The 25,102-nt window shown below is 38.3% G+C and overlaps 2 protein-coding genes across 3 annotated transcripts in view; both read left to right on the plus strand.

Moving 5' to 3' along the window:
- LOC137396452 (uncharacterized) overlaps positions 1-25,102 on the plus strand; it is a 140,377-nt gene that overhangs the window by 37,264 nt on the left and 78,011 nt on the right. The window lies entirely within an intron of this gene.
- On the plus strand, positions 7,068-24,767 carry LOC137396187 (collagen alpha-1(I) chain-like). Of its 2 annotated transcripts, XM_068082343.1 has the most exons (26): positions 7,068-7,207; positions 7,640-7,839; positions 9,020-9,045; positions 9,695-9,772; positions 10,330-10,789; positions 11,702-11,872; positions 12,057-12,200; positions 12,582-12,724; positions 14,168-14,366; positions 14,674-14,879; positions 15,396-15,594; positions 15,690-15,824; positions 15,905-16,039; positions 16,852-17,058; positions 17,902-18,153; positions 18,236-18,361; positions 18,468-18,597; positions 18,828-18,966; positions 19,685-19,811; positions 19,924-20,111; positions 20,205-20,388; positions 21,754-21,861; positions 22,055-22,194; positions 22,479-22,558; positions 24,168-24,303; positions 24,450-24,767. In XM_068082343.1, exons 2-26 carry the CDS (start codon positions 7,776-7,778, stop codon positions 24,594-24,596), a joined length of 3,924 nt encoding a protein of 1,307 aa, XP_067938444.1. In that variant the 5' UTR covers positions 7,068-7,207; positions 7,640-7,775; the 3' UTR covers positions 24,597-24,767. The 2 variants fall into 2 exon arrangements, with proteins under 2 accessions (XP_067938444.1, XP_067938445.1); XM_068082344.1 differs by lacking the exon at positions 22,479-22,558 and having other exon boundaries at positions 24,208-24,303.

Below are 25,102 nucleotides of genomic sequence, written 5' to 3' on the forward strand. Positions count from 1 at the left end.
TATACTTATCTTTTTCAATCTAATAAAATTAGTTGAACTTTGTTCATACAGCCACGTTGAATAGGTTTTTTGGAGTCACTTGAATGCAATTGCCTTAGGGATGATTGGTCATTAGCCATGTCCTCATATAGTAATTCACTATTTCTTCATTGTCGCATATCTACATCATGAACGAGTTGCGTGTAAAACTAATAAGTAACTCAATTTTTGAATATACACATTTTATAATATCTATTTCAACGGTTGTTACTATTGTTGTCCTGTAGATTGACCTCATCGAGTGTTTTTTAGTTGATGCTGTGGTGAAGATATTCGACTTGTAAAAAGTAATGAGGTGTCGACTGTATTTATAAAACTTGCTGCGCCCCTTGAAGTTACCCTTGCTTGGCTAAATCTGTTGCTTGCCTTGTCACACACATCCATTTTTGTAAAGTCGAAACGGTCAGCTATTAATTATAGTGTTAAAAAAAGTAACTGTCACTCATGTATTTGCCATCAACATTCAACCTAAAATCTGCTTTTTAAGGAGCTGATTTATTTAGCCATAAGTAAAAATCATTCTACAGCATCCCTTACCTAACTTCTGTGAAACTCGTTCGAGCATTATTGTAATATTGTATCTGATTAATATAATCGAAATATGAGGAAATGACAAATCAAAGCTTTTTAGAATATTTAATAAACACTGGCATAATCTCCACTGCCAAGTTTGGCTCATATATTGAAATTACTGGTAGCGACAGAACTTGGAAGCACAAAGAAAGACAAGAAAAACATGTTTTGTAGCAGAAAAACATCACATTCCAAAAGTGTTTGACGATCTAATAAAAATACACAAGCGATATAGATTGTCAACAATAATTCTGAATATACATGTATATATAGTATACCGTAAAACCTCTATTTGAATGCCATGGCCCTGTGTTTTCAACTCTTCCTCTCTAGTGTTCTATGTGAAGTGACATTGAAATAGAGGGTGGCGCTGTATTTTTTGCCTAGCTTGCCAAAATTTTTGGAAGATAAATTTAACCCTTTTCCGGGTGAAGAAGTGCCTTATATTTTACACTCTCCTTCGGGCGGAGTGACATTAAGGCCGTCGGCCTCAGCATTTTCGCTAAACCAGTTTTCATGTATGTCGAAATATCAGACTGAGTTAATGAAGGAACGAGTAAAAGATATTAGCTGGATACAATTATTAATTATTTCGATGGTGCCGCTTTCAAAGTTTTATTATTACGAGCAATCTTTAAAGCAGGTTTTCAAAGTTTTATTATTACGAGCAATCTTTAAAGCAGGTTTTCAAAGTTTTATTATTACGAGCAATCTTTAAAGCAGGTTTTCAAAGTTTTATTATTACGAGCAATCTTTAAAGCAGGTTTTCAAAGTTTTATTATTACGAGCAATCTTTAAAGCAGGTTTTCAAAGTTTTATTATTACGAGCAATCTTTAAAGCAGGTTTTCAAAGTTTTATTATTACGAGCAATCTTTAAAGCAGGTTTTCAAAGTTTTATTATTACGAGCAATCTTTAAAGCAGGTTTTCAAAGTTTTATTATTACGAGCAATCTTTAAAGCAGGTTTTCAAAGTTTTATTATTACGAGCAATCTTTAAAGCAGGCTTTCAAAGTTTTATTATTATGAGCAATCTTTAAAGCAGGTTTTCAAAGTTTTATTATTATGAGTTATCTTTAAAGCAGGTTTTCAAAGTTTTATTATTACGAGCAATCTTTAAAGCAGGCTTTCAAAGTTTTATTATTATGAGTTATCTTTAAAGCAGGTTTTCAAAGTTTTATTATTACGAGCAATCTTTAAAGCAGGCTTTCAAAGTTTTATTATTATGAGTTATCTTTAAAGCAGGTTTTTAAAAAAGGTAAAGCTATGGAGTTAAAAGAAGTACTTTAATACGCTGTAACAATGACTGCTATTATATTGTACGGTGTTCCTGAAGAGTATTCTCATCGTTCATCAAAACGCTCTGAAGTCTTAAAGATGTAGTTGCGTCAAAAATGAAATTAGGACCCATAAAAGGCTAAAACATCAGCTACAATTTGATGCCATTTTTGTCTTTGTAGACCAACCCTGTCCAGAGATATATGCGTTTGAATGAGGCCCTCTGTTAAAAAGCTCACGTTCCAGCGGGTGCCAATTTCGTGACGTAACAAGCTTGTTATCTGAAACGAAACCACGAGCGATAAAAATGAGGTCGATTCGTTAGCCAATCATGCGTGCGAAATTTTTATATAGGCCGTAATAAAGGTTATCACTCGTAAAACGCGTTGTCTGTGGTCTCGAAGATTCTCATCGTTGTTTCTGATTCAACGCGTTTCAACAATTACTAAGTTATACATAGTTTTAAAATGGCTTCAAGTTCGAGCGACCGCTACTCAGAGTTTTCTGAGCAACTTTAAGTAAAATATTAGAGTAGACAGCCTATGGCCAAAGCTGACAGGCGTCAGCAGCGTTTTGCTGCAGAAGAAGACAGAATGGAGGTAAATTAACTTAGAGTCTTCTATACTTTAGTAAATGTAATATTTTTTATAGTCATAAATACATGTACTAATTAATAAAATGATAATTCTTTGCTATCTCCAATCATCGTTTCATAGCTTATCTGCCGTTTTACCTAGCTATAATATTTTTTTCGAATTTTTTTTGGTAAATTAGAGTCATGATTACAAATTATTTTCACTCGTAGGAAGTGGGTAAAATCGATTGATCATTGCAAATCTTTAATTTCCAGAACCAAAGCTTCGAATCGTTGGCTTGGCGTACTTGCGCCTTTATTAAATGTTTATTCGTTTTTAAAATTACACTCGCAATCTATTCAACTCCCAATTTGGAAGCTGTCAATAGATACGCTTTAGAATGACATATCTATGAATGACATATTTATTGCATCTACTTTGTTTACATTTACTTGTTTTACTGATTACAGAATGTTTATGTCGTCCCACCAGCCGAAGAAGCTTTGTCAGTGTGGAAACTGCCATAAAGGAGAAAGCGAGAATTGAATTCGTGCTGGATGATGTTTTGTTGAGTTTGTTGCAGTAGATGAATTTGTCTTATTGTATCAGCTAATACTATGTGAGTGGCCACGACTTGATGAATATCTTTAATAAAAGCTTTATGCCGAGATGAAAATATTTTTGCTTGTAAAAATTATATAATAAAATAATATTGTTAAAGATAATGCAAAACATGATTTGCAGAATATTGTAGTGAATCGGATATGGTATATGGGTGTCCGCAGAACTGAAGAATGTGAGTTCAAATCCAGTTTGCAGCAGACTTCTCATCCTTAAAACTCTATCCCTGTCTATATTCTTTTCAAAGAGGTGGCTTGCTTATTTCATTAATTTAGTATTCGGTAAGAATACTACTAGCAATGATATACAGCAATGTATATCATTGCTACTAGCAAGAAACTAGTACGTAGGCAATATGTAATAGGCGACATAATGTGGGCGGGGCTTATGGGAGGCTGTATAGGGTAGCTGCAAAACTGCTGATACAAAGACCGCGTCCTACATAAAGTGACTTGACAGAATTACCGTAGACCGGTAGAATTGGTAGTCGGTACCCAAATGTTTAAACAACATTTGGAGAAAGTGAGTAGAACAAATTTTCAATTTTCGTTATTTGAGGCCTTTGAAACATTCATAATAATGCATCTGTAGCAGGATTTAAAATTTTATTCTAGCTAACATGAGCAAATACAAAATAAGATATATGCCAATAGAGCCGCGTAAGACTAGACTTTTATCGCAAATAGCCGATGTGAATACGAGGGATATAGACAGGTTGCCAAACGCGTGACATCATTTTTGGCGAGGCTGGGCACGTTTTTGTGGCCTGAGCGTTTTTACGGCGATCAGATTTTTTCGGTTTTAATCTTCAAATATCTTGGCAATGCGATCGCGTAACACAACAAACAACATATCAACTAATAGAGAAAAAAAAAATGCTTTCTTTTAAGATCAACTTAAATTTTGACGCAACTACATCTTTAATGTCAGATTGTAAACCACATTAAGGATGAATCTGAAGACAATGGATCGGATTAGACTTCAGTAACTTCGAATCAGAGTGTGTTTAGCTCTGATGATTGTCATGATCGATCTTGTCATGTACACCATCACTAAAATCATGGCAACCGCTACAGCAACGACAAAAGAATTAATTGTTATTGATCTAACCGAGTGATTATTAGTAAGGTTTGTGGACTCTTTGCCACTGATCCCTTGCTATTCTGGGTTCATAAAGGTTAAAGAATGTCAAAGGTGCGATCAAATAGAGGTTTTTTGGTATATGCTGACCATATAATCAAGATGTTTTACACCAGTATGTTCCTGTGTCATCGACAATGTTAGAACCGCTAATCAAATCGGTTTGCGACTATATAGCTTGCTACATGCATGCTCTACATACCTTATAGCGAATAGACTACCTCAGCAAGCGCCAACATAACATCATGTGATGCAGCATTTGTGGTTAAAACAACATGATGCAATCAAGGCAGAGTTGGAGATGAGTTTAGTATATTTTGTTGATAATTTTGGGTACATTTTTTGTATGCTATTGGTAAATTCATAATTAACGGAGGTTTTATAGCGTCAAAGTTTACTCATTGTCTAAAAATTGTAAATAGACGGATAGGTTCATTTCACTCTGGACATCCTTTTGGCTAATAACTGAGCTATAGATTGTAATGTGCTTCATAGTGGCCATAGAGATGAATTATACAAGCATTGTAATTCCAGATAGGGGTTACGTGGGCGAACTGTCTGTGCGTTGACTGGCTGATATGTGGGAAAACTCTGTGCCAGACTGACTGATATGTGGTCAAACTGTCTGTGTGACGACTGACTGATATGTGGTTAAACTGTCTGTGTGACGGCTAACTGATATGTGGGCAAATGGTCTGTGTGACAACTGACTGATATGTGGGCAAACTGTCTGTGTGACGACTGACTGATATGTGGTTAAACTGTCTGTGTGACGGCTAACTGATATGCGGGCAAACTGTCTGTGATGACTGACTGATATGTAGTCAAACTGTCTGTGTGACGATTGGCTGATATGTGGTCAAACTGTCTGTGGGACGACTGACTGGTATGTGGGCAAAATGATGTCTGTGTGACGGCTGGCTGATATGTGGGCAAACTGTCTGTGTGACGACTGACTGGTATGTGGGCAAAATGATGTCTGTGTGACGGCTGGCTGATATGTGGGCAAACTGTCTGTGTGACGACTAACTAATATGTCTGAAAACTCTGTGTGACGACTGACTGATATGTGGGCAAACTGTCTGTGTGACGACTGACTGATATGTGGGCAAACTGGCGGTGTGACGGCTGGCTGATATGTGGGCAAACTGTATGTGTGACGACTAACTGATATGTGGGCAAACTGTCGGTGTGACGACTAACTGACATGTGGGACACGTTTAGGTAAGCAATGCCTCAAACCCCTGGTGTTATAAACATTGCTAGGTCAGCACTGAGATATTTTCAGCATTTGCGAAGTTTATTTCCGTTCATTTTCATGTTTTTTATCAAATTTGTTAAAATTTGATAAAAAATTAATACTTTGCCTTTTTGGGCGTCTAACTGAATATGAAAATAGCTAATTTTTGTTGAGATGCTACTCTATATATTTTGTATAAAATATCCCGTAATCGACAGCTTTGAATTAACCTGAGTGTATAAGGCTGACAAGGTAAGACAAATCCAAATGTTGTTTTGACCTGAATGTTAATATATATGTGTCAGAGTTATTACTGCGTAAAGCTTGTAAAAACAGTGTGTGTTGCATCTCCTTCTACGTTAAAATAAAGTAATAGTTAAAGTATACTATCAAAAGTATAGATACGTAATATATAAATATAATACGCAAATCATAAATGTATCTCTCTATTGTCTGGCTCAATAGTTCAGCAAACTTGAAAATATTATGGATTGGTTTCGTAATACAGTTTACTAAAAATAACTAGTTTGCGATTCGGGCCCAATCGAAAAATTATTTGCCAGTTAAAAACATAGACGCTTTAGAAGTTTAGAGCTTCATTACTAATGTTATGTAATTTGGTATATTTCATTATGCCTAATATGCCACTTATCAGCGTGCACCATAAAATATTTGATTCGGTATGCAAAATAATCTATCTTATGAATAGTTTTTTTTAATTCTTTTCCTGTGTATAGCCTCTACTGGAATTCATTTTGTGCTGTTAGTGCAAAAAGGAAATATTTGTAATCAGTTCAACCCAATGACGTTATGGGTTTACTGTTCTAGGTTGTCCTTTGATAGGGTCTGGTTAAGATAGCCAGAAGCTTCTACAAAAGAATGTCTTTGATTGTATTTAGAATCACACTCTAACAAAATTGGCAACCCCAATTAATCATTGTTTGTTGTCATTGTTTTTGATTATTTTGTTCTCAACAACTACATTGATAACCATTTCCATTAATTTATTTCTTTAAATAAATTAGTTTTATAAATTATATGTTTGATAGACTTATTGATGATGCCGTCCGTGTAAAGATCACTGTTCGGGTAGCTAATCAATTGCAAAAAATCATAAAGCTGCCGGGCAGAAGAGTGCTGAGGCGAAGCGATTGTCGCCATTTCTTGAATGAAGTTGACAGAACTTTGTGTGTGACCATGCACTAGCAGAAAGTATTATACTATTTACACCTTTGGTGTTGGATAGCGACAAGGCTGTGATATGTATTGCATGCTGTAAACTTTATGAGTGTGAAATAGCTGGTCAAGTCTTACGGCTTGAAGCTCAGGAAGAGATGCAGCTACGAAGCTGTCAACCGTATGTCGGGCATGTCAGAATAAGGAGATTGCTAGCTGACTGCTGCCGCGCTAAAGTATTGACCCAGACTTTGTTGCAAATTAAGGGGAAATTCTTTTGCTTCACCTAGCAATGCACCAGTGTTAATTCACACCGAAACTAATGTAATCAATCCCTCTAACTACATGACCCTAATACGCAACATATGTCCTGTATTGTCTGCTTGGGAAGTCACACTGCATTCTTACTGGTCGCTCGCTCTGTCATCCTTGTGCGCATTGGCTAACTGTGAGAGGACCCGCCTCCTCAGATCTGACACTGCAGTGCAGGTGTGTGCAGGTGGCTCTATCAAGCTGGGAGAAATATCTGTGAATGATAGTCAATCTACTCGGCTCTGAGTGCATCTGGTGAGTCCACCTCTCCAATTGGCATGTTTTTATATCATTATATAACTGTCAGGTTTGACAATTGCTGAAGGTTATCTTTGTCTATCAGAAATACAATTACAAAGTTTTGCTCTTCTTCGTTGTATTTCTTCCAAACATTTGAATTTGTTGCCGAAAATCTGAAGTTAATTTTTAAAGGTTTACTCCCATTTGTAACAATATTTTTAATGTACGATGTTGGAAAGATTCAAACTAACATATCTGCGATTGTCAGTGTGCTTTTACAATCGATATGTATTTTTTCTAAATTATCCACAATTTTCTAGAAAAAACTTTAATATTCACATTTTCAGCAATGCTTACATCACATTAATTTTTAAAACATCGCGTAGTTCGTGTTTTGCCAGAGAATTGAATAAAATTACTGAAACAGTTACATTACATTTGTTGAAGGATTGGATAAAAGCCTTGGATCCAGATACAGCAGGCAGAGTGTAGAGCGGGTCGAACGTGCTGACTGCCAACGTAGACCAACATAGCGCAGTCCCACGAGGAATAAAGGCTTTGAGGTGGTTTGACTGGGAGCATCATGATCCGTACGTGTTTGGTATGGGCCGTGTGCTCTGCCGCCCTCCTCGTCTCGGCTAACACAGGTATGTAATTGCAGCTGCACAAAACTGAGCCCAAGTTTGAATTTTGTAGAAAAAATTGTTAATTGTTTACAAAAGAACTAGTTATAGAATATTTCACCGAGACTATGGTTCCATAGTGATCGTGATAGTTGGATTTAATATACGTCAGTAGTTGTGCGAAACAATGCACTTCAATTCTTCCAATCCATTGTGAGACAGTTGCTGATTGGAATAATATTTTTAGCTTATCTTATAGTCTAGCTGTTTGTCTTTTTTTGTTGTTTTATTCAGAGGTTACTGCGTGTGTGGCTACCTTTCAACCAGTCATAGTTTTTCTTTTAGAAACCTCCATTTATTGAGGTCTTAGTTATGCTCAACACTATATTTTTACCTCTAGATTTGAAAAATGGTTTTTTTAATATGTAAGTAAGAATTCTGGTGTTAGAGCTGTCAAACTATAATTAGCCGGAAGTCCTACAGAAAAAATATCATGCGCTGCCATGTTTTCATCATCACCTCTATCGCTGACTTTCATATTTGCTGTTCTCAGTAAATTTTTGCATAAAATCCTATAGCAGCAAAAATGTATTTTTGATGAGGTTTTTATGGCTTTATTTGTTATCTAAAATTGTGTTATCTTATAAATGGCGATATGCAGATTAGTGAACAGATTTTTGGAGCTTGCTGTCGATTTGACAGCACAAGATCGGGTGCAGCACTTGCTGTCTTTATTATCTCCAGGTATTTCTCGTCTTTCCAACCATAATTAGTGCAGCGTATGTCTTGCATTAGCTTCATTTCCTTAGCCTAGCGCAACCTGATACCCCTTGCACTAGCTATAGCGTGGGCTCGTGTCCATACACCCAGTCAATGTCTGTCATTGTGACATAATAGCTAAGGCTAGGTAGTGCATTGTTCTTTGGAAGCCTATTAGCTAACTATAGACATAGTCATCAAATACTCAGCACAGCTGCCTCCCAGTCTCCGACAGCTTGACAGCCCGGCAGCGGGCATACCTGCCTACACCCCTCTTCCATTTACACTTACAAACCATAGTTAATACACACATCACTGATGTCATAACACTTCTTCGACTTTAGTGTCCAGCAGGGGATGATAACTCTATACTTTAAAAAACAAATCTTTTCTGCGATGAAATTTTTTGGTCATTTTCTAATCTGTTGTTTTTTCTGATTTGTAGTTTCGAAGCGAGATGTATCCAGCCAGGTACGTTATATTCCAATGTTAGTTCGTAAAAAGTATACAAGCTATACTTGACCAGTAGATGTTTTTTGTTTTCGCATTCAAGAATCAAAACAGCTTTTTAATCCAACAGGTTTTTAAAAACAAATTATTACACATACCACTTTTTAAAATGATTTGAAAAGTTGAAACTGACTTTTCAACGTGTCTGACATTTAGGATGTACAAATGAGTAGCATCTAACACCAAAAGTATTGAAGCGTTTCTTGAGGCTATACTTCTAGAATTATCTAGAAAGATAAAAGGATGACTTCCTCAAATTACAACTGATGCTTAGCCCACCTGACATCTAGTGACAAGTGCCAGCTAGTGAGTTTTTGAAAAGCAAAGTCTTGAATAATCTAAAATACAGTTTTAGGCTTGCAGTAGAGTGCATGACTTCTTGCATTACAGCTGACATTTAGTGACACTTGACATCTAGTGACAAGTGCTTGTTAGTGAGTCTTTGTAAGACATAACCTTTAGGTAAAGCATAACTTCTAGAATGATCTAAATACAGTTTTAGACTTGCACTAGAGTGCATGAATTGTTGCAATGCAGTTGACATTTAGTGACACTTGACACCTAGTGATAAATGCCAGCTAGTTAATTTTACGAATGTTTGCTCATGTAGATGTATGCAGATGAGCCAAGCAAAGGCCAGGATATTCCCTATGATATGGGCATGGGTGTGAACATGATGATGATGCCAGTGAGTTGCGATCCTCTCTATTGTTTTATCCTCTTAACTACTTTATAGTTACTGATGATGTAATCCCAACCAAACTTGCCAAATTTTGTTGGGACTTTTCTTTATATAAGAAATGAATTATAATTACTTAATGTTTCTATATTTCTTGACGGTTAATCAATAGATTTCTTCTTGTCACTATTTTGTCTGTCTACAGAAAGAAAAAGTTAATATCACTCTTTTGTCATTGAAAATTAAGTTAATCAAAGCATAAAGTTATTAGGGTCAGTTTCTAGCTGATATCAAGTACGGTAACAGTATTTATAAACACAACATTTTTATACTCCAATCTTTATATTTTATAATTTATTTATTTTATTATATATTTATAATTTTATACTCCAATCTTTGAACTGAGTCTCAATGTAGACATTTGTAAATATACCAGTTAATTCTGGAAATGCTTACATTGCATCTTGGCACTTTTCCAACTGTGTGTTCAGTTTATTAACAAGATTACAGCAATTTCAAACATTATCACTGTTGAATGTATAGTTATACATACAGCGCTTTTTTAGGGTGCACCTGGACCACGTGGACCAACTGGACCTGTAGGCTCTCCTGGCCCAGCAGGATTTCAAGGTGCAAAGGGACCAGATGGTCCACCAGGACCTATGGGACCACAAGGTGACATGGGCATGCAAGGGGCGGTAGGAGTGCCTGGTAAACAAGGAGATAGTGGTCGAGATGGTGAGCCCGGACCTAGAGGTCTACCCGGAGTCGCCGGTGAGAGAGGTGCTGACGGTCAGTCAGGACTACCGGGAGACAAAGGTCACCGCGGTCCACGTGGTGCTAGAGGAGACAAGGGAGATGTCGGTTCTGTAGGCTCCACTGGAGATCAAGGACCACAAGGTCCTCCTGGTCCAGCCGGTCCTACTGGAATGGCTGGTAGAGTTGGCGAGAGAGGACCCGCAGGACCTTTAGGTCTTCCTGGAACGCAGGGTGCTGATGGCCCTTCAGGACCTACTGGATCTCAAGGTATTTAATCCTATGACCTTTTACTTGATTCTGTTATCCATAAAAGTAGGTGAAAACCTTGGGGCTGATTTTATCAGATTATTTCTCTTCTCTACATTTAAGTGACAGATCATCAACATCCCAGGTTAGTATGAGCGACGTCTAGTCGGAAACACTATTCAAAGCGCTTAAACCCTTTTAGTGACCTGGTCAGACAGACAATGAAGGTCAAGGTCAACAAGCATCCCGTGATTGTTTAGGGACCAAGTTTTATCATAAAAAAACCTTTCACAATCTTCTCAGTTATCTGTTTTGGATTTTTTCACTCCTAAAGCCTCGCTATATACTTTCAAAAAGTAAATAGCTTGCACCCGAGATCAACTGGCGATCCATAAAATGGTACTTTTTGGCAGATAGACTGGGTTTCATATTACTTAGCTATCCAAATATTAATAAATGCCACTGATTCATATATTTGATAGACAATCATAGTTCCATTTCTAAAGCTGTCTAACAAATATATAGATTTCTGTGGTAATCTGTATTCTATCATAATACCTGATGCCGAAACAGTTGAGAACCATCCAATCATATCTAGGCTACTGTAGCCAATCTGAAAGAGGTTAAAGTTCAAATACTGGAGAATAGTTGAAAGCATTAGTGAAATTTTATATTGTTCTACTAGTGCCAAGGGAAGAAAAATTAAAAAAAAATTTCATATGCATATCTTGTACTATAAAATTGGAGTTAGGCGTATCATATTCAAAATATTTTTAAAACTTTTCTTAAAATTATTATTTTACATCATAAAGAAAGCAAGTAAAAATGTTGTAATATGTAGATCAAGTCAACTATTTGATCGTTGTGTTCAGTGTTATTGCATAGCCATGTAAGGATTCTACTCTGAGTTTTCTACAAAATTGAACCTTTTAGGACCTCCTGGACCTCCTGGCACTATCGGGCTTCCCGGTATCACTGGTGACCCCGGTGCACCCGGACCTCAGGGACAAGAGGGACCTCGAGGCCCTGTCGGAGCTGATGGTGCTGATGGCAGACCCGGACAGCAGGGAGCTTCTGGAAATGATGGAAAGAATGGTGTTGATGGTAAGAAGTCGGTAGCCTATGATCTCAGTGTTACAATTCTTATATTGTATAATTACTGTCTAACTTCCTGCTCTAACTTGGCCATGAAGCTTTAAACTGTAAATTTAAAACCAATTGAAAAAGTTTCATAAATTATTGACTGAAGCTGGTCATATTTTACTTTCATGTCACTGGATTTTATTAGGCACTCCTGGTGAAGCCGGAGATGATGGTCTTCCTGGCCCTCGTGGTGCCATGGGTCTCCAAGGGCGAACTGGATCTACTGGTCAAGCAGGAGAAACTGGTCCACCTGGTCTTGCTGGTGAAAGAGGAGCTCCAGGATCACCAGGTATATTAAACATATACAAAAGCCTAGAAGAAATATCGGTTTATAAATTGATAAACGCTTGGTAGCTCAGGGGAGATAACACTTCATATTTTATTGATAATTTCATCTGGATAATATGTCACAAATCTTTACTAGCCTATAGGAACAGAAATAACGTTGTAAAGCTAAAGTGGTGTTGCACTTCATAAAGGGAATAACTCGTTGGGGAGATAATTTCATAAGTTTACAATACAAGGGAGATAACTCTTCATAAATGCCTTGTAGATCAACATGGATAATACTTGATGCATTATTGATAATGCAGAGGAAACAAGACTTAAGGTTCTTCCAGATTTTTAAGGTTCATGTATGGCCGCAATCTCTATTATCTTCCTTATACAGGCATCCCTGGAGATATTGGACTTCAAGGCGACCCTGGATCCCCTGGTATGCCTGGGGCTCGAGGAAGCACCGGAGATGCTGGACCGAGAGGAGAGCCTGGAGCAGTTGGTCAACAAGGACCTCCTGGACCTCAGGGATTCAGAGTGAGTTCTCACAGGCATATTTGAATCCTAAGTTAATGTGAGAAGTCTACCAGTATAATGCATCGTATGAACAAACCTTTGTGGCTACATTTCATCAGGCTAGGTTATAGTCTGTGTTACCTGATGGGATGTTGGAGCGGTACTTTGTTCTTTCGTGATTTGGTACTTCTTTGTTTATTTGCTTGTATCATATCATTTAAGAACCAAATACATCTGTGAAGGCTCAGACACAATTCACTGGATGTTTCAAGATACATGTACAGTCAAACATGGATAACTCGAACTTCAAGGGACCGAGCAAAAGTGTTCGAATTATCAGAGCATTCAAGTTATCAGAGCACTGTCACAAGTCCATATATTTACTTATTTATTAGTAGATACATGTACATATACAAACTATAATATAAATCAAAAGCACAAATGGCTTGTTTCAAATTAAATGCTTCTAATGTAAAGTTTAAAACGTTTTCATGAAAAAGTATAGAGATTTTTCTATCACTTGAGATTGGTTTGTTGTTTGAGGTGATGTTATTGCCAGGACGTTTTTCAGATTGACATTGGCAAAACTTGATCGTTGTTGAAATGCTCAAAAGAAAAGACATTTTTTTCTTTTGGGGTTTTACCCACCATCAATTTTGCCGTTTTTTCTTGAAGTTTATGCAGATTACTTTACTTTACCTGGGATTCGTTAAGAGCAACACTCCGAGGCAGTTCAATTAGAAGTTTTACGAGGTTTTACGGTACATTCTAAATCACTCACGCTTTTTTAATAGATACTTATTGAATGTACACACGTATTCTGTGTTTAGGTCAAACGATGAATAGTTTTTTGTAGCTCAGACAACGTATACGTTTAATTACAACATTTTTTAAGAAGTTTTAAACATTCAACATTCCGACGTTGATTCAACACGGAATCAACGTCGGAAAACTATTCATCACGGGCTAGCCGAGTCACGCACTCAAGGATTTTCGCCACGCACATACAAAACAACATGCGATTTTTGTTTTGTATGTGCGTGGCGAAAATTCTTGCGCGCGTGACCCGGCTAGCCCGTGCTATTCATCGTATCGCTGTATAAATCAAATTTCACCAAACTTTTAGAAAAGTCGTTGACAAAAATATTTTGCCGATGGTGGTAATAACGACGCTTATGAATTACGAAAAGATGAAGTTTACCTCTATGGCTTTGAATAAAGTGATTTTCTAAAGCGAGAACAACCGTTTTGGTAGGTGTTGGGCAAAAAAACAGTTCGAATTAACAGTGTTGAATTCGAGTTATCTATAGCAATTTATCATTACGTGGGAACGGACCAAAGGAAATGTTCGAATTAACCATTTTTTCGAGCTATCCGTGGACGAGTTATCCATGTTTGACTGTATATCAAACATCATACGGCTGCTCTTCTCCCTCCTATCACAAACTTTGTACATTTATGTAGGGCGAGCCTGGCAGAATTGGACAAGATGGATCTGAAGGTGAGGCTGGACAACCTGGTCAAATGGGCAAGATAGGGCAGAGGGGACAGAAGGGAAGCCGTGGATCACCTGGACAAAGAGGTTTAATAGGACCTGCCGGTGAACCAGGAGAGAGAGGTGCAGGGGGACTCAGTGGACAGCCAGGACAAGAAGGACCACCCGGTAACTGCTCTATTATCCTTATGGCCAGCTAGTGTAGGTCAGAGTTCATAGCTTACTGCCCATTTCTTAATGATTCTAAACTTAGTGTATAATCAGATGGAGCACAGTCTAGCACTCGGCCAGACAGGTAAAAATCTTCTAGCATGCTGAGGGGTTTGAAAAATTTATATCATTGAATAATGAACTGTTTTTGGTAGATCTGAGGCTATATTATTGGTCGAATACAACATTTTCACTATTGCACATTTTTCACCAAAGTATGAAAGAATGAAACTATATTTCCTAATATGGTTTTTTAATATTCTAGGAATGCCCGGACGTAATGGTATGGATGGAGCTCCAGGAATTGCTGGTGCTCCTGGTGCTGTTGGTCAGCCAGGACCAGCTGGACAAAACGGTGCCCAAGGCCGACCTGGAGACCGTGGACCTTCAGGAGACATGGGAGAAGAAGGAGTGCAAGGTCCCCCGGGACCCAATGGTAAAGATGGAGAAGTCGGAGCACAGGGTGCCCAGGTATATAAGTTGGTCTTTCACACGTCCACTTCTGTCTCTTTGTCACTCTGCTACCTGCGGTATGGATGAAGGTGTTATCACAAGTTTTTTGGGTAATGAGTGAGTAAAACGGATTACGTTGCGTTGTTTAGTAGCGTTGCTTCCAGCATACAAGTTTTATCACATGAATCAGACCTTGAAAAGAATGCCCTGCGTATGTAAAAGTTTGACTGTATTTTGGAGCACTCCTAGGATACAATGCCTGGGTGGTCTTAACAGTGGCTCGAGTACCAACCTATTTGGTACAACTGGCAGCCTCAGAGCACAACCTGGGTGGTCTAGGTGTTAGCCGTAATACCAGTTCATCTGGTCCAAGCATAAGTTGAAGTGATGCAGGGAAGGCATCACTATTAGGCAGTATTTTCCCACTAACTGGCCTGTGTTGTATGACGTGTACATTTGACTGTCTATGAGTTTACTTCTCAAAGTCAAATGCAAAGGTTGATTTTAAATGAAACTAATTCATTATTTTTGTAGGGACCAAGGGGTGCGAGAGGGCTGAGAGGTCTGCGTGGAGACAGAGGAGTTGATGGAGAGCCTGGATTCCCTGGACAACAAGGAGAACGCGGATTCCAAGGGCCGCGAGGTCAACCCGGAGCAGTAGGAGCCGATGGTCTTCCTGGAATTCAAGGAGAGCGTGGAGCACGAGGTGACAGAGGAGAGAAGGGAGACAGAGGTACGTGATTTTAATCCTTTTCAGAGGCGAAATTGTTTTTTTCGTTACATAAAGCAAATCAATAAAGGTATTGAGTTACTATTATTGTTTTGCAGGTTTTGATGGCGAAGATGGACTGCCAGGTCCAGCAGGAGTTGATGGTTTGCCTGGAATTGATGGCCAAATAGGACCCCAAGGAGAGCGCGGACCTAGAGGAGAACCCGGTGCACAGGGCTTGGATGGCGAACCTGGTAAGTTTAGTTCTGTACTTATCCACACTAGATTGGCTATGTCGTTACGGGTTTCATGACTGGAACACAAATCTTTGTAGGTAAGATTGGATTGACTGGTGCAAAGGGAATGCGAGGTGTTACCGGTGCCAAGGGAGAACCAGGCAAGCCTGGATTTGATGGTGCTCCGGGTGCTATTGGAGCTCAGGGTATTCCTGGAGAGATCGGAGCTGAAGGTATTTAAACACATTTGCTATATTAGGAGTTATCGATCGTTTGTAGGCAAGTGATCAATTACTATGGTATAGGTTGTTAATATGCTTGGAGAACAGTTAATAATTGGCAGATACAGGCTCTACACTACTATGTGAGAAATTCAACAAAAATAAAATTTAAAAAAACTGAAAACCGAAAATCCAAAACAAACCGAAAATCCAACAATGTGATTTTTTGATTTTGTGAGAAAAGTTTGGTTCCAAAAATCAGAAAAAACATTTCCTTGAAAAACCTGATCTATCTAACAGACGCTACAGAGTAAAACTAACTCAACACAAAATCCTTTGAATACAGGATTGACAGAAAAGAGGGTGAACTTTACTGTGAGCATAAGCATCGCAGATATACACCCGTTTGCCATAATTAAGCTAAATATTCAACCAGAGTTAAATTGTACTTGTTAATTAAAAAGGATTTTAAATATTCTTAGCATTGTAAAATATACTTGTAATGGCCTCCCATATTATATGATAGTACTAGATGAATTTTCTGCATTGCACAGGTAATAAAGAACGGCTTATAAACATCAAACTAACGCACAAGCTACATTACCTGTTTATAGGCTTTATTAAACCAATTTAAACCAGATTAAATCTGACTAAGATTAAACTAGTATACCAAACTAACCCAGACCTTTATCTGCAGATTCACTGATGATGTCTGTTTGTAGCTGAGCATCGACAGGCATAGCAGACACAACAGCCACTCATCTGTACACCTATGCTGACACGAACAATAGCTGCATTAATAAACCATATTTTATCATTTTCAGGAAGATCTGGTGAGCAAGGTCCTCCTGGCAATCGAGGTGCCGCTGGTGATGATGGACCCGATGGTGCTCAAGGCCTTCCAGGATCTCCTGGAGCCACTGGTTTTGTAGGAGATAGAGGAGCACCAGGACCTGAGGGACCTCCAGGACCACCTGGACCACAGGGTCCTAAAGGAGAGTTTGGAAATAGAGGGCCAAGAGGAGACAAAGGTAAGTAGATGGGGAGATGACAGGTTTGGAGTTCGGTAGGGCTTTGTCAACGAACTCCTGTAGAATTATAAAAATAATACCCTGTGTACTATTCACAAAATCTTTGAGTGTAAGCCAATAAGCCAGTAAGCCAATGGAAGACATGGTGGCAGTGTCTATGGATAGAAAGCTTGCTTTTTATCCATAGATGTATAATTGCGTAGATGTATAATCCATAGATGTATTATCCATAGATGTATAATTGCGTAGATGTATAATACACAGATGTATAATTCACAGATGTATAATCCATAGATGTATTTGATTGTGTGGCTTGTGTACCACAGCTCAGGTTTACTGTATTTGATTGTCATAATTCTAGGAGTCAAGTAAATATGATTAGGTAGCAAAGAGGTCAACTTACTTGTCGTATTTAACGAAAGCTTAGTCTCTTGTTTTGTTAGATGTAGTTAATAGAAAGTTATGTAATGGATCAGCTGTGGGACTTTCTCAAAGCTGTTATTTTTTTAACTTATTTTCTTAAGTTTAGCAAGACAACTACTTTACCAGAATAAGATACTCAACCACATTTTCATTGTATTGCTGTATTTGTACCTCCAATATTTTGTTTTTGTAGAAACTATTCAACAATAAATTTACAGCAAAAGGGATTATGTACTAAAAGACTGCCTTTTAAAAACTAGAGAAATTAACTGTTTCACTTTCTCTCATAGCAGCATTTGGTAAATCTGCCAAAGTGCAAAGTCAAGTTTAAAGTTTGAGCACGATTCACTCAATAGGTCAACAGAGGTTTTACAGAATTTACAGGTTTTTAGCACCTCGTGTCACATATATTGTTTATAGGAAGGCCAGGAGAAGATGGCTTCCAGGGTGAGACCGGTGAGATGGGTGATCTCGGAGAGCAAGGACCAGTCGGTGCACCAGGCGCTCCTGGTCTACCAGGATTAGATGGTGCCGATGGAGCTCGCGGTCCACCAGGTGCTGCTGGGCTTCCAGGATTCATGGGACCTCGAGGTGCCCAAGGAGAGGCTGGCGAGCGTGGTCAGACTGGCGTGATGGGTGAGACAGGAATGAAAGGGATGCCTGGACCTATGGGTAAGTTGAACCAAGATTGATCTGTAGGCTATGTAGAAAAACTTGCGAATTTGTCATTGATACCCTGTTTTTGGTTGAACAGGCAAAGTGGGAGATAGAGGACTCGATGGTATGCCTGGTCCTCAGGGAGCTCAGGGTCTTCCTGGACAGGTTGGTATTCCTGGACCTACAGGTTTCCCAGGAGCTTTTGGTGAAGTTGGACCTCAGGGTAAGTTATTAAGCAATCAATAGCCTATTAGCAAATCAGGTTGCATGGTAACCTCTTTGTTTGTCTTACATGTTCTCTAAGTGCAATAAAGGTTTTGTTTTGATAGGACCACAAGGAGCTCCCGGTACAGCCGGTGTTGATGGCAGGCCTGGTGCAGATGGAGATATTGGACCTGCAGGACCAGCAGGCAACCCTGGACCACCTGGTTCCGTTGGAGAACCAGGAACTGATGGCAGGTGAGATTTTAATCCCTCGTCCTGTTCTTACATTTGAACGTTACTAACGCTGTCTCTCTTCGATATGGTATAAAACACTGTCTTTACTGATATGGTATAAAACGCTGTCTCTCTCTCCCTCTGATATGAATATATAACACTATCTTTCTCTGATATGAGTATATAACACTGTCTTTCTCTGATGTGGACATGAACTGCTGTCTTTGATAATGACATAAAATGGATTTTAGAAATGGCATGGACGGTGCTTCAGGAATGGAAGGACAGGTTGGAGAGCCAGGACCTCAGGGTCCTCCCGGACCCGTTGGCATGGTAGGTGCTCCCGGCAGCAGTGGACCAGAGGGCAAGAAGGGACCATATGGAGATAAGGTTGGTGTGATGTATTATATTTCTATTGGCAGCTTGGAAACATGCTGAAGCATCAAAATGGTAATAATTCTTGTTGTAATAATTAATAGTTATTCTTGTTGTTACTTTTTATTGATTTTATTCTTTGAAACAGCAACAATAACCTGTTACTACTCGCCAGATACAAACTGCCAGTAATGATGTTATATACGACTCAACTTGGTTATAGAAGCTTTTGTAGTCTTATTTTTCTTTAATAACGAATGACGGACCGGTTATTTTTCACTTGTTTGTTTTAAGCGTTTTGATTGGATCAAGAGTACCACTGATTATTAGCCTGTTTGTGCAGAGCAAACATTCACTGTGTAGTTTGTTTTATTACTTGAGAAAATTATTTGCTGTTAATAATAATAAACTACCGATAAAAAATTATTACTATTATCTTAATAAAATAATGATAAAGTATCAGGAACCCATATTCATAATGCATTAAACACATATGGTTGAAAGTGGTTTTTTGCATTTTAGCTTCTGCAGTACATTTTAACCAAAGACCTTTCCTCAGTCACAATAATATTGTAACTAGGGTACTGCCTTTGATAAAAATGTAATTTACATCATTATGGAGAAGATAGGCTGATTTGCAACGATGACTTACTGTTGAAATGCTTTTGTAGATAAGCAAATTAGTTTTTTTTCCAAAAATTGATTGTGAAACGTTTAATCAATATTTTTGTAGGGCCCAGATGGCATCCGTGGACCACAGGGACCTATCGGTGCTCCTGGACCCCAAGGGTCAAGAGGTGACACTGGTATCAAGGGAATTCAAGGAGAAAAGGGTGACCAGGGCAAGGTTGGAGACAAAGGCATGTACCTAGCGAATCACCTTTTGTTCTGGATGGCATTTGCAAACCAGACACAATGTTTCCTTCAGTTTGGTTCTCCACATTGTCTGATTATCTCCTCATGTTATTGCAGGTTTGACTGGAGCTGTTGGTATGCCTGGCATGCCTGGACCAGTAGGTAGCCCCGGCCCACGTGGAATCACTGGTGCACCTGGTATGCCTGGACCCGCTGGTGAACGAGGAAATGAGGGACGAATTGGAAACAATGGAGCACCTGGGGAGATGGGACCGATGGGTCCACCTGGCCGAGATGGAGACAAGGTACACTCACACAACATCCTCAAATACTTCAAAATGAGTTTTTGAGTAAGTAATTAAGCTGCCTTTAACTGAATACCGTATATACCACTTTAGGGAGATCCTGGTAGTGATGGACCTGATGGACCCTCAGGTCCTCCAGGAAAGCCCGGTGCACCAGCACCTGCTCCAGTCTTTGCTCCACCTATGACATACTCATCGTCTGCTGAGAAGGGAGGCTTTTACGGTGATGAGCCAGAGGTGGCACGTGCCAACATGCAGTTCATCAGGATGTATGATGGTGAGTGAACATTTTGTCTCCGAATTTGTCTAACACATAAAATTCCATTATTTTATTAGTCAGCCACTGTTGAACTTTTCCACGGTACCGACAGCTTTTATACATGTCAGACGTTAACGCATAGCGTACCAAAGTGTCGGGGGAGGTGACTACGCCTAACATTCTGTTGCTGCCAGTATGAATTCTTTTTTCTTTAGACCTTTTTAAAATCCTCTTAGAAATTTGTTGTATAACAACTCATTCTCAGCTTGAGTAATTACGATGCAATTTGTACTACTATCGATCAATGCTTTCTTTAACTTGTTTATAATTTTTTGTCTTCTGCACATGATGCTTTTCTGGGTGGTCTTATTCATGTCGTGAGTTCCCAGCTTCTATTATTACTAAAATCGAAACTGAACTCAGCTCTTGAAATTGTAAAAAAGAATCATTTTTAATCAGTTTTGAAAATTTTGACAGTGAGAATATCAGAAAGTTGCTCAAATTTTCTAACGTAGAAGTTTTGAATTTGTGATGTTCCAGTGGCTGGTGGCTATTGCATTTTATTCATATGTTATAACAGTGGTTTTTATTTAAGGTTGGTTTTCCATGGAGTAGGTGAAATATTGTGTATAATGTATAATAGCAGTTGTTATTCAAGGTGAGTGTTCAATGGAGTAGGTGAAATATTATGTAAAGCTTGAAACCTGTTTTCCTGATGATTGAATAAATTAACTATTGAGAAAGAAAAGATATCCGGTGACCATTCTTGGTTTTGGAAACCTTAAACAATGATAATTTTGGCTGTTTTTAAAAATATTCTCAGCTGCGATAGTGGAGTCATAGTAGTTGTCATAAGAGGAGTTGTTTTACCTCTATCTCATACTTGCTCAGGAGCTGTGTGTATTCTGTGAATTAACAATTTAATTCTGTACTCAAAAATTAACACTTATGAATTACGAATCAGTGTTACATTCAGTGGTATAAACTTAAGTCTATTGGCTAATGTTCTTGATGTAGACAAAGTTTATCATGATTTCCTGGACACCAACAGGTACAGATATGATAACAGTTTTACACGCTTGCTGTATGTTCATTAGAAGCTTCACTAGCTATCAATCTCGGCTATGTGATTCATAGAGTTATTATGCGCAAATCTTAGAGCTATTATGTATGATTCATAAAGCTATTATGTGTAATTCATAAAGTTATGATGTGTGATTCATAGAGCTATTATCTGTAATTCATAGCGCTATTATGTGTATGATTCATAGAGCTATTGTGTGTATGATTCATAGAGCTATTGTGTATGATTCATAGAGCTATTGTGTATGATTCATAGAGCTATTCTGTATGATTCATAGGGTTATTCTGTATAATTCATAGAGATGAGATTGAGAGACGGAAAGAAGAGCAGCCCTGCACGAGACTGCAAGGAGCTCTTTGAGCACAACCCTAAGCTTGAAGATGGATTTTACTGGGTTGACCCTGATGGTAGGTTTCTTTGGAAATTTGAGCCAATCAAGTGGTTAAAATTTTCCTGTTTCAGCAATTCAAATGATGGTATGCTTTACATATGTTAATAGTTATACAAAGAGTTCATAATTTGCTATGAAAACTTGAAGCAAAAATATTGTTGCTCGTGTTCTAAAATGTGAATATTTCACCCTATGGCATGTCGTGGCAGGTGGTTCAATCTTGAACTCCATCCGAGCTTTCTGCAGAAGAAGTACGCTCACAACATGCGTATCGCCTAAGACCAGAAGCTATGACGTGTCTAGATATGAGGCTTCAGGCTATTTCACTGAGCTCTCCGGAGCTGAAGAAGTGAGTTTTCATAATTCTCGTTTTTGCTGAACAGCCATATTGAAATTTAATTGCTGCCCAGCTGTTGGTGTCTAGTTGATATGCACCGTGATAAACCTATGTGCATATGGTATATCGTGGCATTGAAATAAATTAAAAGATAGTAGTTATATTACAAAAGTTTTACTGTGATTTATATGTAATTTTATATTTTTTTATATTATATATTTTTGTATTATATATTTTTTATTATTTAATATATATCTTTTATATTGTAATTAATATATAATTTTATTCAATTATAGTTTGAGTACGAAGCTGAGTCAGCCCAAATGAACTTCCTACGAACTCAATCAGCTTCCGCCATGCAAACTATCACATACAAGTGAGTGCAACTCCTTCTTGCGTCCTCAGCTTGCTGTCAAATTAACCTAAATACGTGTTGTGTATATCTTTACCACTTGTTTCTCCGTCAAATCCCATACCAGCATTATACGACTGCTAATCATTAAACCAACCCAGCCATGTGTCACATTACTACTTGGTGTCAGACCCTGCCATATGTCAAGCTACTGTCATGTGTCAACACTGTTATGTATCAGGTGTCAAACTACTCCAGTGTGTCTTGCCAATTACCAAGTGTTAGACCACGGTCATGTGTGATAAGGCTGTATCATTTTTTATCAGTGTTACTTGTCAGGCTTTTACTATGTCTTTCCTGTGCTTGTGTTTTACCATCGTTATGTGTCACTCCCTAGTTACCTGTCATGTGTCACTCCCTAGTTACGTGTCATATGTCACTCCCTCATTACGTGTTGTGTGCCACTCCTTGGTTACGTGTCATGTGTCACTCCCTAGTTACGTGTTATGTGTCACTCCCTAGTTACGTGTCATGTGTCACTCCATAGTTACGTGTCACATGTCACTCCCTAGTTACGTGTCATGTGTCACTCCCTAGTTACGTGTCATATGTCACTCCCTAGTTACGTCTCATGTGTCGCTCCCTAGTTACCTGTCATGTGTCACTCCCTAGTTACGTGTCATATGTCACTCCCTAGTTATGTGTCATATGTTACTCCCTAGTTACCGGTTATATGCCACTCCCTAGTTATGTGTCATGTATCACTCTCTAGTTACATGTCATAGGTCACTCCCTAGTTACGAGTTATATGTCACTCCCTAGTTACATGTCATGTATCACTCCCTAGTTACTTGTCATATGTCACTCCCTAGTTACATGTCATGTATCACTCCCTAGTTACGTGTCGTATGTCACTCGCTTGTTACGTGTCATGAGTCACTTCCTAATGAAGTGTCATGCGTCACTCCCTTGTTTGTGGCTTTGTGTCACATCATTGCCATATGTTGGATCATCTTTAGCATCATAACACTACTGTGTCATACTTCTGCCTGGTTTGATGCCACAGCATATATTTTTCAAAATGTGAGCTAGCTATGAATGTGAAGAAATGACCTGGAATTTGGTTCACATTCCGCATCCTTGTGCCATAACAGATATAAGGCAAGATGGAACATGTACAAGTGAGAAAGAAATGTTTGATTTAGCCAAACATTTCTGTCTGTATCATACATTTCTTACGCCAAAATTCACATCCATATCCTCTTGGTTTCCTGTTTGTTTTGCATGTGTATCGCGATCAATGTGAACTGGGCTTAAAATACTAAAATACAACCACAAATTAGTTGGGAATCTTGGTTTCCTATGAAAAGAGCAGTGCCCATTTGTCTGCCGGAAACCACGCTAAAAGAATTAATAAAAATATTTCCCTTGCTCAGGAATTGAACTCAGATACTCTGATTTACAGACCAGTGTGCTAACCACTACACTACTCGACCACCTTACCATTTCACGAATTAATTGTACATATAGTGATTACTCATGACCATCTCTCACAAGGCTGCCAAGTGTACTTGTATTTATAACTTGAAAATTTAGTTTTGTAGCAGATATTCCAGTATATATTTTGTTGTAGGTGCGTTAATTCGATTGCCGTAGAAGACTCTGTAGGCAAGAAGAACAAATCTATACTCCTCTACACATCAGGTGATGTGGAATATAAAGCTGAGGACAGGAAGTACCAGTACAATGTCATCAGAGATGGATGCAAGGTATAGCATATGTCACTCTTGTTGCGATCTTGATTTTTGATTGATGTCAGTTTTGACAAACCTCCAAATAATGCTTCAGTCATACATGTTGTGGCTCATGTCAAAGTTCATCAGCCATATTTGCAAACCCACTTCTTATTCTGTAGAATGGTGAGAGGAGCGAATCACAAACAATAATTCAGATAAAAACAAACATGGCGTCACACTTACCAGTTCTTGATGTCGCGGCCCGAGATGCTGGCAACAGAAATAAGGCCTTTGGACTTGAAATAGGAGAGGTCTGTTTTTCATAGACTACAAACATGCTCATATAATGCTAATGTGATGAGATAGTTCTATGTCTATTACGTTGCCGACAAGTAGGAAGAAAGTATGAGATAAAACTTAATGATACATTATTATATTATTGGCTGACTATAATTCAGTTATTTTAATAAATTGGTGCTACTTTTTGTACAGTGTAATTTATAATCGACTGGTCTGTAGTTACAATAATCAGAGGAGCATTCTTACTAGTTCAGCAATTGTCTCCCCCTTTTCTACTGCTTACATTTATTTTCGATGTATTTACATGCAGTATAATGGGAACAGGGTAAGATAAGACTTTCAGTTTGTGATATTACAAGAGAGGCTGTTGATTGGTTAATTTTTACTGGGCTGCAGTCTGAGACGATGTTCTATTTTCACAATGGTGCTACTTCTTGTTTCTATACCTTGCTTCCTTTCTCAAGGATTTACTCACACTTTGTCATTCTCTAAATACAACAATACAAATAGAGAAGAAGACTAACCTATCAAA

The sequence above is a fragment of the Watersipora subatra genome, chromosome 5 (genome assembly GCF_963576615.1).
Source record: "Watersipora subatra chromosome 5, tzWatSuba1.1, whole genome shotgun sequence".
In the NCBI taxonomy this organism is placed as follows: domain Eukaryota; kingdom Metazoa; phylum Bryozoa; class Gymnolaemata; order Cheilostomatida; family Watersiporidae; genus Watersipora; species Watersipora subatra.